Raw genomic sequence first — 14937 nt, forward strand, 5'->3', positions numbered from 1 at the left:
AGAGTAAAGCTCCCTCTACACTGTCCCCCATCAAACACTCTCAGGACGCAGATAGCACGTGGTTAGATATAGAGTAAAGCTCTCTCTACACTGTCCCCATCAAACCCTCCCAGGACAGGGACAGCATGGGGTTAGATACAGAGAAAAGGTGATTGAAATATTTCGGATTCTTAAGGGGCTGGACAGGGTCAATGCTGAGCGGGTATTACCCCCCTCCCCATGGGGAGAGGCTAGGACCCAGAGTGCCCCGCCTCAGAATAAAGGGGCACCAATTTCAGACAGAGATGGGGAGGGAGAGGTTGGTGGGTCTTTGGAATTCCTTACCAGAGAGAGCTGTGGGGGGTGGGGGCAGCGTCCTTGTGTATATTGAAGGCCGAGAGAGATTCCCAATCAATCGGGGAATCATTGGAAAGTGGTCATGAGGAACGTTGGATCAGCCACAATCCCGTGGAAGGGGAGAGCAGGCTCGATGGGCAGAATGGACTTCTCCTGATCCTATTTCCTGCGGCGTTGTGGGTCCCTCTACAATTTCTCCCCATCGCTGTGCACAGTACGTCCCTCATTCCAACGCGCCCTCTGCTGTCCTGATAGTGAGGCCAACACGACGATGACATTACAAGGACTGCTTTATTGCTACGTGCTTACAAATGAACATGCCACAGAAAGTAAAGACACTATATACACACAGTGGCATTCCGTGTGCAGTCCGGTCTCGCTGCCTGGTGAGGAATGCCAGATCTCGGAACACTTACGCACACCAACAGCAGTGGAACTAGGAATAGAACTCACTTGAGAATAGTTTGCAACAGTCACTTAGAAACGTTGTGTATCATTAATGCTTACAGGTTAGACGGAGGATCCGCACAGGGATACTGCTGTCCAGCTCAGAGGTTAAAGTCTTACAAAAGCTGCCAAGTGTCTGAACATCCAATCCATGAGGAGGCCATTCAGCCCCTCTTCCCCCCCAACCATCTTGCCTAGCTTGGCTCCATTCAGAGGCTCACTGATGATGGGACCCAGTATGGTGACGAAACATCTGAAAGCGAACCTTCCTGCTCCGCAAGCACGCCAACGTCCAGGCTGGCTCATTTTGGAAAAGCAGCCCCTCCTCCAACTCTCCCTCGCCCCCTTCAGGGACTGGTATCCACCTGCTGTGAGGATGCCCACAGCCGAATAGCACCGTTACCACTAACCGTGGGAGGCTGTGAATGGGTGGCTGACCATGTGAGCCAGCCCACCGGGGTTTTGGGGGGGGGGGGTTGCAGGGGGGCACGGCTAGGGGGTGGGGGGTCCTTGGCGGGGGTGGGTGTCTGCTGGAATGTGAGAGGAGTTACTTCCAAATGGCTTTGGGTGTTGCTGAATTTTCTCCAGTTCACAGATGGTTTGCGGTATCCTTCACAACGCAGTTACACATGTCCTTTGAGTAACATCACAAAGTTCGTGATCACTGTGCACTCCTGCGCTAACAGGTTTATCAGATTTCAATATTCAATTATTGTAAATTCCTTGTGTGTATATGTGTGTGTGTGTGTGAGAGAGAGAGAGTGATTTCATCTTAGCTGCACAGGGCACAGGATCTATTCTCTCACCAACCCTAAAGGACTGTGCTTCTCTGCCTCTCCCTTCACCCTCAGCCCCCCTGTCATCTCCTTATCCCTCTCTTTTTCTCTAATGAGAGAGCAGGCCTATGGTCCTCTGGGACACGGGGGAGACTTTTTGCAAAAGACATCCTAAGGAGGTGACGAGGGGAGAGAAGGGGGAGTCGCTTTCCCGTTAGCGGAACTCCGGGAAGAGTTTGAACGTTCTTGCGATTTTTGAGAAGATGTTTCGTCGCTCAGGGTTGTGGGTACAAGCTGGCAGTCTTACGCTCTGACTGGTGAGGTAACCGAGCGTGGAGACAGAATGGTCTGAGAACAAACATGCCAGCACAGCGGGCAACCTTACAACCTGCTCTCGGAGTCACTCTTGGAGATCATATTGGCACCAGGAGTGTGTGTGGGGGTGGAGGGGGGGACAGAGACGGGGCACATTCTGATGAAACAAATTGTCTTCCCCCCCTCTTCCTGCCCCTCGCCCCCCTCTCCAAATTCACCCGGTGGTCCGCTCAATGGTTTGTCTGCTCAGTTTGGTGGAGAGGTTTTGTTGGCGATGGATTGGTGGGATGAGGTTGTGGTTTCCGTGAGGTGGGAAGGATTGGGGTGTTGGGGGAAGGGGGCGCGAAGGAGTCAGGGGGACGCGCCGCACTACCATATCACGGAGTGCGAGGTGGAGGTCTCGGAGTCCGAGATGGCGGAGATGGTGCGCTTGAGTTTCCCAGACTGCCTTCCTGATGCCAACCTCCCAGTCGGGCAACCGACGTGGGCCAGGAGGCTGAGCACCTCTCGGCGGAACTTGACCCCGATGAAGGCGTAGAGGAGGGGGTTCAGGCAGGAGTGGACCAGGCCCAGGCTCTGGGTGACCGTGCGGCTGATGTCCAGGACGTTGAGGCCGGAGCAGTCGGGCTGGACGGCGCCCAGGGACTGGAGGGTGTCGACGAAGAGCACGGCGTTGTAGGGCAGCCAGCAGACGACGAAGACCACCACCAGGGCAACCACCACCTTGAGGGTCTTCTGCCTCTCGAAGACCGTGCTGCGCCACAGGCTCCTGAAGATCAGGCAGTAACAGTACAACATGGCAGAGGCGGGCAGGAAGAAGCCGAGACAATGGTGAACCAGGCGCAGTGCCAGCTTCCAGCCCTCGGCGCTCTCCACCCCAAAGGAGTAGGTACAGGCTTTCAGGGGTGAGTAGCTGGGCTGGTACACGTCGCGGAAGATGAGATCAACGGTGGCCAGCAGGAGGCAGAAGGACCAGACCACGATGCAGGTCAGGTGGACGTAGACGGGCTTGCGTTTACGGTACATGTGGATGGCGTGGACGATGGCCAGGTACCGGTCAAAGCTGATGCAGACCAGGAAGAGGATGCTGCTGTACAGGTTCAGGGCGAAGATCCCGCCCGTTATCTTACACATGGCAGCCCCGAACAACCAGCCGCCCACCGCCTCCACCATCCAGAAGGGCAGGGTGACCACCAGGATGAAATCGGCGACTGCCAAATGCAGGATGAAGGTGTCGGTGTGCGTCCTGGAGTACCGGTAACGCGCGATGACGAAGATGAGGAGGCCGTTACCGAACACTCCCAGCACAAAGACCAGTGAGTAGATGATGGGGATGAAGACGCTGTTGAAGTTGCCGATGGTAATGGGCTTGCAAGGCTGTGCAAATATGAAGCCACTTTCCAGATATTCATAATCGACCTTTTAGAAAATGGAAAGGCTCATTATGGGTGCATTTACCGGTTCGACCAGCCCACCCCCCGTCAGGCTCCAGTTATTACCAGGTTATATTGTCCACTCTCCAACAGACAGCTGGACTCAAACCAGAGTCCGCAACAGAGTCTTTTGTTCAAAAAGCCACACAGTCTGTAGGCAGTCAGTCCATGTGGACCTTGTACCAATTCCTTCTTTGGAAATAGAACCAGTCTGACTCGAGGCTGGCATACAGACAGACTCTAACCTCACACCTTTAAGGCTTATGCCCGAAACCTCCACCCTCCTGCTCCTCGGATGCTGCCTGACCTGCTGTGCTTTTCCTGCACCACTCTCTCGACTCTGATCTCCAGTATCTGCCGTCCTCACTCTCTCCAACTTTAATGCATTGTCTGAGCTGAGGTCTCACCGTTTATTTCAATAAAACCTTAAATTATCTCAGACATGTGACTTGAAAGAGGTTCGGGGATTTCCACATTAATGAACTAAAAGCTGCATCAGCATTCTAAGTGATTAAAGACTAAACAGTGATCTCGGTTTGTTCAATACATCACATCAGTTATACAACGCTGTGATCTTTTGCTATAAATTCTGTGTCCCATGATCCTGCCCCACTAGCTGCCTGACAGAGAAGCAGCGCTCCGAAAGCTACTGCTTCCAAATAAACCTGTTGGACTGTAACCTGGTGCTGTATGATTTTTAACTTCCTCTGCACTGTCCCCCCAATCAGACCCTCCCAGCACAGGGACAGCACGGGGTTAGATACAGGGTAAAGCTCTCTCTACACTGTCCCCCCCATCAAACACTCCCAGGACAGGGACAGCACGGGGTTAGATACAGGGTAAAGCTCCCTCTGCACTGTCCCCACCCATCAAACTCTCGCAGGACGGGGACAGCACGGGGTTAGATACAGGGTAAAGCTTCCTCTACACTGTCCCCCCAATCAGACCCTCCCAGCACAGGGACAGCACGGGGTTAGATACAGGGTAAAGCTCCATCTACACTGTCCCCCCCATCAAACACTCCCAGCACAGGGACAGCACGGGGTTAGATACAGGGTAAAGCTCCTCTACACTGACCCCCAATCAGACCCTCCCAGCACAGGGACAGCACGGGGTTAGATACAGGGTAAAGCTCCATCTACACTGTCCCCCCCATCAAACACTCCCAGGACAGGGACAGCACAGGGTTAGATACAGAGTAAAGCTCCCTCGACACTATCCCCATCAAACACTCCCAGGACAGGGACAGCACGGGGTTAGATACAAAGTAAAGCTCTCTCTACACTGTCCCCCATCAAATGGTCGAGGTCAGGGACAACATGGGGTTAGATACAGAGTAAAGCTTTCTGTACACTGTCCCACCATCAAACATTCCCAGGAGGGATGGCACAGGGTTAGATACAGAGTAAAGCTCCCTTTACACTGTCCCCCCATCAAACACTCCCAGGACAGGGACAGCACTGGGTTAGATACAAAGTAAAGCTCTCTCTACACTGTCCCCCATCAAACACTCCCAGGAAAGGGACAGCACGGGGTCAGATACAGAGTAAAGCTCCCTCTACACTGTCCCCTATCAAACACTCCCAGGACAAGGACAACACGGGGTCAGATACAGAGTAAAGCTCCCTCTATACTATCCCCCATCAAACACTCCCAGGACAGGGACAGCACAGGGTTAGATATAGAGTAAAGCTCCCTCTACACTGTCCCCCATCAAACACTCTCAGGACGCAGACAGATCGTTGTTAGATATAGAGTAAAGCTCCCTCTACACTGTCCCCATCAAACACTCCCAGTACAGGGACAGCACGGGGTTAGATACAGAGTAAAGCTCCCTCTAGATGGAAATGTGTTGCTGGAAAAGCGCAGCAGGTCAGGCAGCATCTAGGGAACAGGAGAATCGACGTTTCGGGCATTAGCCCTTCCTCATTCCTGAAGAAGGGCTAATGCCCGAAACGTCGATTCTCCTGTTCCCTAGATGCTGCCTGACCTGCTGCGCTTTTCCAGCAACACATTTCCAGCTCTGATCTCCAGCATCTGCAGACTTCACTTTCTCCTTAAAGCTCCCTCTACACTGTCCCCATCAAACACTCCCAGGACAGGGACAGCACGCGGTTAGATACAGAGTAAAGCTCCCTCTGCACTGTCCCCCATCAAACACTCCCAGGACAGGGACAGCACGGGGTTAGATACAGAGTAACGCTCCCTCTACACTGTCCCCTATCAGACCCTCCCAGGACAGGGACAGCACGGGGTTAGGTACAGAGTAAAGCTCCCTCTACACTGTCCCCCATCAAACACTCCCAGGACAGGGACAGCACGGGGTTAGATACAGAGTAAAGCTCTCTCCACATTGTCCCCCATCAAACACTCCCAGGACAGGGACAGCACGCGGTTAGATACAGAGTAAAGCTCCCTCTGCACTGTCCCCCATCAAACACTCCCAGGACAGGGACAGCACGGGGTTAGATACAGAGTAAAGCTCCCTCTACACTGTCCCCCATCAAACACTCCCAGGACGCGGACAGCACGGGGTTAGATACAAAGTAAAGCTCTCTCCACATTGTCCCCCATCAAACACTCCCAGGACAGGGACTGCATGGGGTTATATATAGAGTAAAGCTCCCTCTACACTGTCCCCCATCAAACCCTCCCAGGACAGGGACAGCACAGGGTTAGATATAGAGTAAAGCTCCCTCTACACTGTCCCCCATCAAACACTCTCAGGACGCAGATAGCACGTGGTTAGATATAGAGTAAAGCTCACTCTACACTGTCCTCCATCAAACACTCTCAGGACGCAGATAGCACGTGGTTAGATATAGAGTAAAGCTCTCTCTACACTGTCCCCATCAAACCCTCCCAGGACAGGGACAGCATGGGGTTAGATACAGAGAAAAGGTGATTGAAATATTTCGGATTCTTAAGGGGCTGGACAGGGTCAATGCTGAGCGGGTATTACCCCCCTCCCCATGGGGAGAGGCTAGGACCCAGAGTGCCCCGCCTCAGAATAAAGGGGCACCAATTTCAGACAGAGATGGGGAGGGAGAGGTTGGTGGGTCTTTGGAATTCCTTACCAGAGAGAGCTGTGGGGGGTGGGGGCAGCGTCCTTGTGTATATTGAAGGCCGAGAGAGATTCCCAATCAATCGGGGAATCATTGGAAAGTGGTCATGAGGAACGTTGGATCAGCCACAATCCCGTGGAAGGGGAGAGCAGGCTCGATGGGCAGAATGGACTTCTCCTGATCCTATTTCCTGCGGCGTTGTGGGTCCCTCTACAATTTCTCCCCATCGCTGTGCACAGTACGTCCCTCATTCCAACGCGCCCTCTGCTGTCCTGATAGTGAGGCCAACACGACGATGACATTACAAGGACTGCTTTATTGCTACGTGCTTACAAATGAACATGCCACAGAAAGTAAAGACACTATATACACACAGTGGCATTCCGTGTGCAGTCCGGTCTCGCTGCCTGGTGAGGAATGCCAGATCTCGGAACACTTACGCACACCAACAGCAGTGGAACTAGGAATAGAACTCACTTGAGAATAGTTTGCAACAGTCACTTAGAAACGTTGTGTATCATTAATGCTTACAGGTTAGACGGAGGATCCGCACAGGGATACTGCTGTCCAGCTCAGAGGTTAAAGTCTTACAAAAGCTGCCAAGTGTCTGAACATCCAATCCATGAGGAGGCCATTCAGCCCCTCTTCCCCCCCAACCATCTTGCCTAGCTTGGCTCCATTCAGAGGCTCACTGATGATGGGACCCAGTATGGTGACGAAACATCTGAAAGCGAACCTTCCTGCTCCGCAAGCACGCCAACGTCCAGGCTGGCTCATTTTGGAAAAGCAGCCCCTCCTCCAACTCTCCCTCGCCCCCTTCAGGGACTGGTATCCACCTGCTGTGAGGATGCCCACAGCCGAATAGCACCGTTACCACTAACCGTGGGAGGCTGTGAATGGGTGGCTGACCATGTGAGCCAGCCCACCGGGGTTTTGGGCACAGGGCACAGGATCTATTCTCTCACCAACCCTATAGGACTGTGCTTCTCTGCCTCTCCCTTCACCCTCAGCCCCCTGTCATCTCCTTATCCCTCTCTTTTTCTCTAATGAGAGAGCAGGCCTATGGTCCTCTGGGACACGGGGAAGACTTTTTGCAAAAGACATCCTAAGGAGGTGACGAGGGGAGAGAAGGGGGGAGTCGCTTTCCCGTTAGCGGAACTCCGGGAAGAGTTTGAACGTTCTTGCGATTTTTGAGAAGATGTTTCGTCGCTCAGGGTTGTGGGTACAAGCTGGCAGTCTTACGCTCTGACTGGTGAGGTAACCGAGCGTGGAGACAGAATGGTCTGAGAACAAACATGCCAGCACAGCGGGCAACCTTACAACCTGCTCTCGGAGTCACTCTTGGAGATCATATTGGCACCAGGAGTGTGTGTGGGGGTGGAGGGGGGGACAGAGACGGGGCACATTCTGATGAAACAAATTGTCTTCCCCCCCTCTTCCTGCCCCTCGCCCCCCTCTCCAAATTCACCCGGTGGTCCGCTCAATGGTTTGTCTGCTCAGTTTGGTGGAGAGGTTTTGTTGGCGATGGATTGGTGGGATGAGGTTGTGGTTTCCGTGAGGTGGGAAGGATTGGGGTGTTGGGGGAAGGGGGCGCGAAGGAGTCAGGGGGACGCGCCGCACTACCATATCACGGAGTGCGAGGTGGAGGTCTCGGAGTCCGAGATGGCGGAGATGGTGCGCTTGAGTTTCCCAGACTGCCTTCCTGATGCCAACCTCCCAGTCGGGCAACCGACGTGGGCCAGGAGGCTGAGCACCTCTCGGCGGAACTTGACCCCGATGAAGGCGTAGAGGAGGGGGTTCAGGCAGGAGTGGACCAGGCCCAGGCTCTGGGTGACCGTGCGGCTGATGTCCAGGACGTTGAGGCCGGAGCAGTCGGGCTGGACGGCGCCCAGGGACTGGAGGGTGTCGACGAAGAGCACGGCGTTGTAGGGCAACCAGCAGACGATGAAGACCACCACCAGGGCAACCACCACCTTGAGGGTCTTCTGCCTCTCTAGCATGTGAGCACGGCACAGGGTCTTGAAGATCAGGCAGTAGCAGTACAACATGGCGGCCATTGGCGCAAAGAAGCCAATGATGTGATGGGTGGCGACGATGGTGAGCTTCCAGGCTGCAGCGCTGTCTGGGTGGAACATGTAGGTGCAGACACTGGTGTTGAGGTAGCTGGAGGTGTACACGTCACGGAAGATGAGATCAACGGTGGCCAGCAGGAGGCAGAAGGACCAGACCACGATGCAGGTCAGGTGGACGTAGACGGGCTTGCGTTTACGGTACATGTGGATGGCGTGGACGATGGCCAGGTACCGGTCAAAGCTGATGCAGACCAGGAAGAGGATGCTGCTGTACAGGTTCAGGGCGAAGATGGCGCCGATCACCTTGCACATGGTGGTGCCAAAAGTCCAACCCATGACCGCCTCGACTGCCCAGAAAGGGAGGGTGAGGACCAGGAGGAGATCGGCTCCCGCCAAGTGGAGGATGAAGGTGTCTGTGAGAGTCCTTCTCGCAGACCTGAGGCGCCCGATGATGAGAATTACCATCATGTTGCCCAGAACGCCTAAGAGGAGGACGAGGGAGTACAGGATGGGGACAAAGACTCGCACAAAGTTTTCAACTACTATGGGCCTGCACGGTTGGCTAACCATAAGGTCAGAGATATCAAAGTCACCATAGTAGTCTTCCTTTAAAAAAGAAACAGAAAAATAAGTGTTACTTCATGTCTTTGGGACATCATTCTCCATTTCAATTGTCTCTCTCTGAGCGCCTCCTGAAGGAAGTCTTTGGCAACTTAATTCAGGGGGAGTTTGCCCTTCCACTCCCTCACTCAGTCCCCCTTATGTGAATCACAGGATCCTGACAGTGTTGAAACAGGCCATTCGGCCCAACAAGTTCACACTGACCCTCCAAAGACTAACCCACCCAGACTCTTTCCCCTACCTCATATTTACCCCTGACTAATGCACCGAACTTACACACCCCTGGACACAATGGGACAATTTCCCATGGCCAATCCACCCTAACCTGCACATCCCTGGGCACTATGGGACAATTTAGCATGACCAATCCACCATAACCTACACATCTCTGGGCACTATGAAACAATTCAGCATGGCCAATCCACCCTAACCTGCACATCCCTGGGCACTATGAGACAGTTTAGCATGGCCAATCCACCCGAACCTAAACATCCCTGGGCACTAAGGGACAATTTAGCATGACCAATCCACCCTAACCTGCACATCCCTGGGCACTAAGGGACAATTTAGCATGGCCAATCCACCCTAACCTGCACATCCCTGGGCACTATGAGACAATTCAGGATGGCCAATCCACCCTAACCTGCACATCCCTGAGCACTAAGGGACAATTTAGCATGGCCAATCCACCCTAACCTACACAACTTTGGACTGTAAGTTGTGGGAGGAACCCGGTGCACCCGGAGGAAACCCACGCAGACACGGGGAGAATGTGCAAACTCTACACAGACAGTCGCCTGATGCTGGAATCGAACCCGGGTCCCTGGCGCTGTGAGTCAGCAATGCTAACCACTGAGCCACCGTGCCACCCCCAAGTGGTGAGCCCAAATGTGGAGAGAAGGGTTAAATTCTGAAGGCGAGTTGAATAAGATCACCTCAGATTCTTTCAGGTCTAAAGGCTAGAGGTCTCATCGCAGGGTTTGAGATGGTCAAAGAGCGCAAGACATTCAAGGGAGGGTCAATGCTTTCCTCTGTTGGGGGAGGGGAACAAAGGCTTCAGATTTGAGCTAGGCCATCCACAAAGGGCAGTTAAGGGTCAACCCTACGGCTGTGGGTCTGGAGTCACATGCGAGCCTGACCAGCAGAATCCCTTTCTTAAAGGGAAGCAGGTGGCTGCTTTTCTCACACGGTCATTTAACTCAATTCCAGTTCAAACTCTGCCAATCTGTCACCGTGGGATTTGAAACCAGAGTGACCAAAGTGACAAAGACATCACTACCTTACTGGATATGAGCTGGGGCGCTTTTGAACAGGAGCATCGAGAGATTTTATAAATAACCTGAAGGAGCCGAGGAAGATGGATTGGATTTGGACGTGCTTTCGATGGATAGCAAGAACACACTCAAGGGGCTGAAAGGCCTCCCACAGGCTCCAAAGTTGCGGGGGAAGCAGAGACCGGTTACATGGCCGTGTGGCAGGGAGACGCTGCCGGTGGTAGGGTTTCTGGCACCATATTTGACATCCGCACACGAATGCGCGTTTACTGGCATATGCCCATGGTACTTCAGGCTGGTGGGGCGGTGCCCACTGCGGGAAGCTGCACCAGTGGCTACAGGAAGGCAGGGAAACCCCAGAAAGGACAAGCAGGGACATGGCGGCCATTTTGACGGCGGCGTCAAGATGGACTGGCATCGGAGTCTACCCAGGATGCTTCACTTCTCGCTAGCTCAGTTACAAATGGAATGCAACGGGAACCATTTGATTGCCCTGGAGGCAGTGGGAGGGGCACGTTCACTGACTCAGAACTCGTGAAAGCTTCCCAGGCTGTCCCATATACCCCCTGTTGACATTGACCCGTGAAATCGAGCCAACGGCACCCCCCTGATGGCCTACATGTGACTTCAGTCCCACTGTTTCTAACTCCTTCCTGCCTGGCCACAGTTAGCGATTACAGAGAGGCAATGAAGCCCAGAATAGTCTTTAAGTCAAATTAATGATCTTCCTCAGGAACGGGAGGCAGACAGGAAGGTAAGGGAGAACGGAATCCTCACTCAGTCTCAACCGCAGCGGGATTTGGGGTCCAAATGTTAGGCCTCTGCAAGGGCCATGGGAAAAGCTGGAGAGGACAGATTCACCCTCAAGGGTTCTGTGGATCAATCAGACCCTTCCAGACGAAGAATTGGAAGTCGAGAGGAGTTTTCCTTTTCCCTCCTTCAGCGATACTCCATTCCCTGAGGGCTCCAGCGAGAGCAGTAACCGTCCACAAGGGAAAGGGGAAGTTCAGGGTCGAAGGTGGTTGGGGTTAGGGTTTTGGAGCGAGGTGACAGACTAGCGTAGCTAAGGCTATTTTAGATCAGGCCTCACTCAAGGGCCCTACTCCTGCTCCTGGGTGGGAGAGCAGCTGAGTGGATCTTCGGAGCAAGGACCTTATTGGGCAGGAGAAAGTGGGTCAAAACGTGCGGCGCTGGAAAAACACAGCCGGTCAGGCAGCATCCGAGGAGCAGGAGAGTCGACGGTTCGGGCATAAGCTCTTCATCAGGAATGGTAAGGCATGCCAAAATTCGGTCAAATCTTCAGGAGGATTAGTTGGGCGGTGGAAGACGAAGAGATTGAAGATTTCACCATGGGCTCTCCCTCCTTCCAGAGAGTTGCCAAAGGTCTTCGGAGTAGGGAGTCATCTCAACTTCGAAATGATGCGTTCATCTCATCTTCTGGTCAAGTTCCTCACTCCATCACCGTGGCGACCGATCTCTCTCTCTCTCTCTCTCCAATATTTCACCGGCTTCTCACCTTAGTGAGGGAGGATTCCAGACACTTCCGGAAGATTCCTGAGGGGGCAACACCAGCTACCTCGAAGGCTGTCGTCTGGGAGGGTGTTTGTTGTACCTTCACTAGGCCGGCCTCACACTATCAGGGGGACAGGCTCCTCTGGCCTGTCACAGCTGATGGGATCGAGTTGTCGGTGAGGTTGATGGGGGTGGGGGTGGGGGGAGGTGTAGTTAGATGCGTGGGTGGCGCAGAAGATCAGAAAGAGATGTTTGGGAAAGTGAGCAGTTAATTAGTTAAGTCACTGTATTGGGTCGGTTCAGTTTTTCAATAGTTATTCTAAATTCTATTTTCAGTTGTTCGCGTTTTAAGCATCGGGTTTAAATAGATTCTGTTTTGCTTAAAGCTGAGTGATTTGATGAGCTGTATCACACCTGGAAAATCCACTTACACCCAACTTTACAAAAACTGAGGGTCTGAGTTACCTTTGTAAAATATTTTGAGGGAGGGTGTCTGGCCTGGTCAGTATCAGAGTGGGAGAAAGTGAGGACCGCAAGTGCTGGAGATTAGAACATAGAATATGACAGCGCAGTACAGGCCCTTCGGCCCTCGATGTTGCGCCGCCCTGTCATACCAATCTGAAGCCCGTCTAACCTACACTATTCCATGTACGTCCATATGCTTGTCCAATAACGACTTAAATGTAATTAAAGTTGGCGAATCTACTACCATTGCAGGCAAAGCATTCCATACCCTTACTACTTTCTGAGTAAAGAAACTACCTCTGACATCTGTCCTATATCTATCACCCCTCAATTTAAAGCTATTCCCCCTCGTGCTCACCATCACCATCCTGAGGAAAAAGGCTCTCCCTGTCCACCCTATCTAACCCTCTGATTATCTTATATGTCTCTATTAAGTCACCTCTCAACCTTCTTCTCTCTAATGAGAACAGCCTCAAGTCCCTCAGCCTTTCCTCGTAAGACCTTCCCTCCAGACCAGGCAACATCCTGGTAAATCTCCTCTGAACCCTTTCCAAAGCTTCCACGTCCTTCTTATAATGCGGTGACCAGAACTGTGCGCAATACTCCAAGTGCGGCCGCACCAGAGTTTTGTACAGCTGCAGCATAACCTCATGGTTCCAGAACTCGATCCCTCTGTTTATAAAAGCTAGAGTCGGGAGTGTGGCGCTGGAAAAGCACAGCAGGTCAGGCAGCATCCGAGGAGCAGGAGAAACGGTCATCTGAGCGTTTCACGTGCGTGCACCAGAATTTCAGGAGGAGCTCAAAGCGAGCTCTCAATGTTTCATAGCCCCGCTAGGGAGCTCGGGATGTCCCGTTGGGTTTGGGTGAAGATGGGGAATTAAAGAGAAAGGAATCCGCGATGGGGAAACCAAGTTGTGTTTCAGATACACCCCATAGATATTCTGCTGTTGGACTTTCAGAAGTCAATCACTGAAAAGGCTATTGTGCAAAATCAGAGCTGGGGATTGTAGAGTTATAGAGATCCACCGCTCAGAGAAAGGCCCTTTGGCCCATCACATCTGTGCTGGTCAAGTTAGGAGGGGGGGTAAACATGCTAATCTGGATACGGGGCTGGCAGACTCACAGAGTCATAGAGATGTACAGCATGGAAACAGACCCTTCAGTCCAACCCGTCCAACCAGATATCCCAACCCAATCTAGTCCCACCTGCCAGCACCCGGCCCATATCCCTCCAAACCCTTCCTATTCATATACCCATCCAAATCCCTCTTAAATGTTGTAATTGTACCAGCCTCCACCACTTCCTCTGGCAGCTCATTCCATACACATATGAGTGAAAATGTTAGGCCTCTTTTATATTTTTCCCCTCTCACCCTAAACCTATGCCCCTCTAGTTCTGGACTCCCCCACCCCAGGGAAGAGACTTTGTCTATTTACCCTATCCATTGGCCTAACCAATGTCCTGTACAGCTGCAACATGACCTCCCAACTCCTGTACTCAATACTCTGACCAATAAAGGAAAGCGTACCAAACGCCTCCTTCACTATCCTATCTACCTGCTACTCCACTTTCAAGGAGCTATGAACCTGCACTCCAAGGTCTCTTTGTTCAGCAACACTCCCTAGGATCTTACCATTCAGTGTATAAATCCTGCTGAAATTTACTTGTCGAAAACAGATTATGTCTTCAGAAAACATAGCGTGCATGAACAAAACCGAGAACGGCAGATAATGGACTTGGTTAGGCCACTGTTGGAATATTGCGTGCAGTTCTGGTCTCCCTGCTACATGAAGGATGTTGTGAAACTTGAAAGGGTTCAGAAAAGATTTACAAGGATGTTGCCAGGGTTGGAGGGTCTGAGTTACAGGGAGAGGCTGAACAGGCTGGGGCTGTTTTCCCTGGAGCATCGGAGGCTGAGGGGTGACCTTATAGAGGTTTATAAAATAATGAGGGGCATGGAATAGGGTAAATAGGCAAAGTCTTTTCCCTGGGTTGGTGGAGTCCAGAACTAGAGGGCATAGGTTTAGGGTGAGAGGGGAAAGATATAAAAGGGACCTAAGGGTCAACATTTTCACTCATATGTGGATGGAATGAGCTGCCAGAGGAAGTGGTGGAGGCTGTTTATTTTATATAATTTATCTTCAGCGATGTTTGTTTTCATATAGTTACCGAATATCAGGAGACCATCCTGTGGCAAGATAGTCCTCCGCTCTGAGATATTAGCAAGACATAGCAGTGGGGCAGTGACCTCACCCTGTCCCGGGAGGGTTTGATGGGGGTCAGTGAAGCGAGAGCTTTACTCTGTATCTGACCCCGTGCTGTCCCTGTCCTGGGAGTGTTTGATGGGGGACAGTGTAGAGGGAGCTTTACTCTGTATCTAACCCCGTGCTGTCCCTGTCCTGGGAGTGTTTGATGGGGGACAGTGTAGAGGGAGCTTTACTCTGTATCTCACCCTGTGCTGTCCCTGTCCTGGGAGTGTTTGAAGGGGGACAGTGTAGAGGGAGGTTTACTCTGTATCTAACCCCATGCTGTCGCTGTCCTGGGGGTGTTTGATGGGGGACAGTGTAGAGGGAGCTTTACTCTGTATCTAACCCCGTGCTGTCCATGTCCTGGGTGTGTT

The 14937-nt window shown here is 52.4% G+C and overlaps 2 protein-coding genes across 2 annotated transcripts in view; both read right to left on the reverse strand.

Annotated features, from left to right (window-relative positions):
• Window positions 1-136: 136 nt before the first annotated feature.
• LOC122544217 (C-X-C chemokine receptor type 3-2-like) overlaps window positions 137-14937 on the reverse strand; it is a 22878-nt gene continuing 8077 nt past the window's right edge. Inside the window, exon 2 of the mRNA XM_043683292.1 lies at window positions 137-3293. Within this exon, the coding sequence (XP_043539227.1) occupies window positions 2244-3293 (1050 nt within the window). The 3' untranslated portion in view covers window positions 137-2243. The remainder of the gene's footprint in view (window positions 3294-14937) is intronic.
• Window positions 7326-14937, reverse strand: part of LOC122544216 (C-X-C chemokine receptor type 3-2-like) — a 15675-nt gene continuing 8063 nt past the window's right edge. Inside the window, exon 2 of the mRNA XM_043683291.1 lies at window positions 7326-9050. Coding sequence (XP_043539226.1) covers window positions 7992-9050 — 1059 coding nt within the window. The 3' untranslated portion in view covers window positions 7326-7991. The remainder of the gene's footprint in view (window positions 9051-14937) is intronic.

This window comes from Chiloscyllium plagiosum, chromosome 47 (assembly GCF_004010195.1).
Source record: "Chiloscyllium plagiosum isolate BGI_BamShark_2017 chromosome 47, ASM401019v2, whole genome shotgun sequence".
NCBI lineage: Eukaryota > Metazoa > Chordata > Chondrichthyes > Orectolobiformes > Hemiscylliidae > Chiloscyllium > Chiloscyllium plagiosum.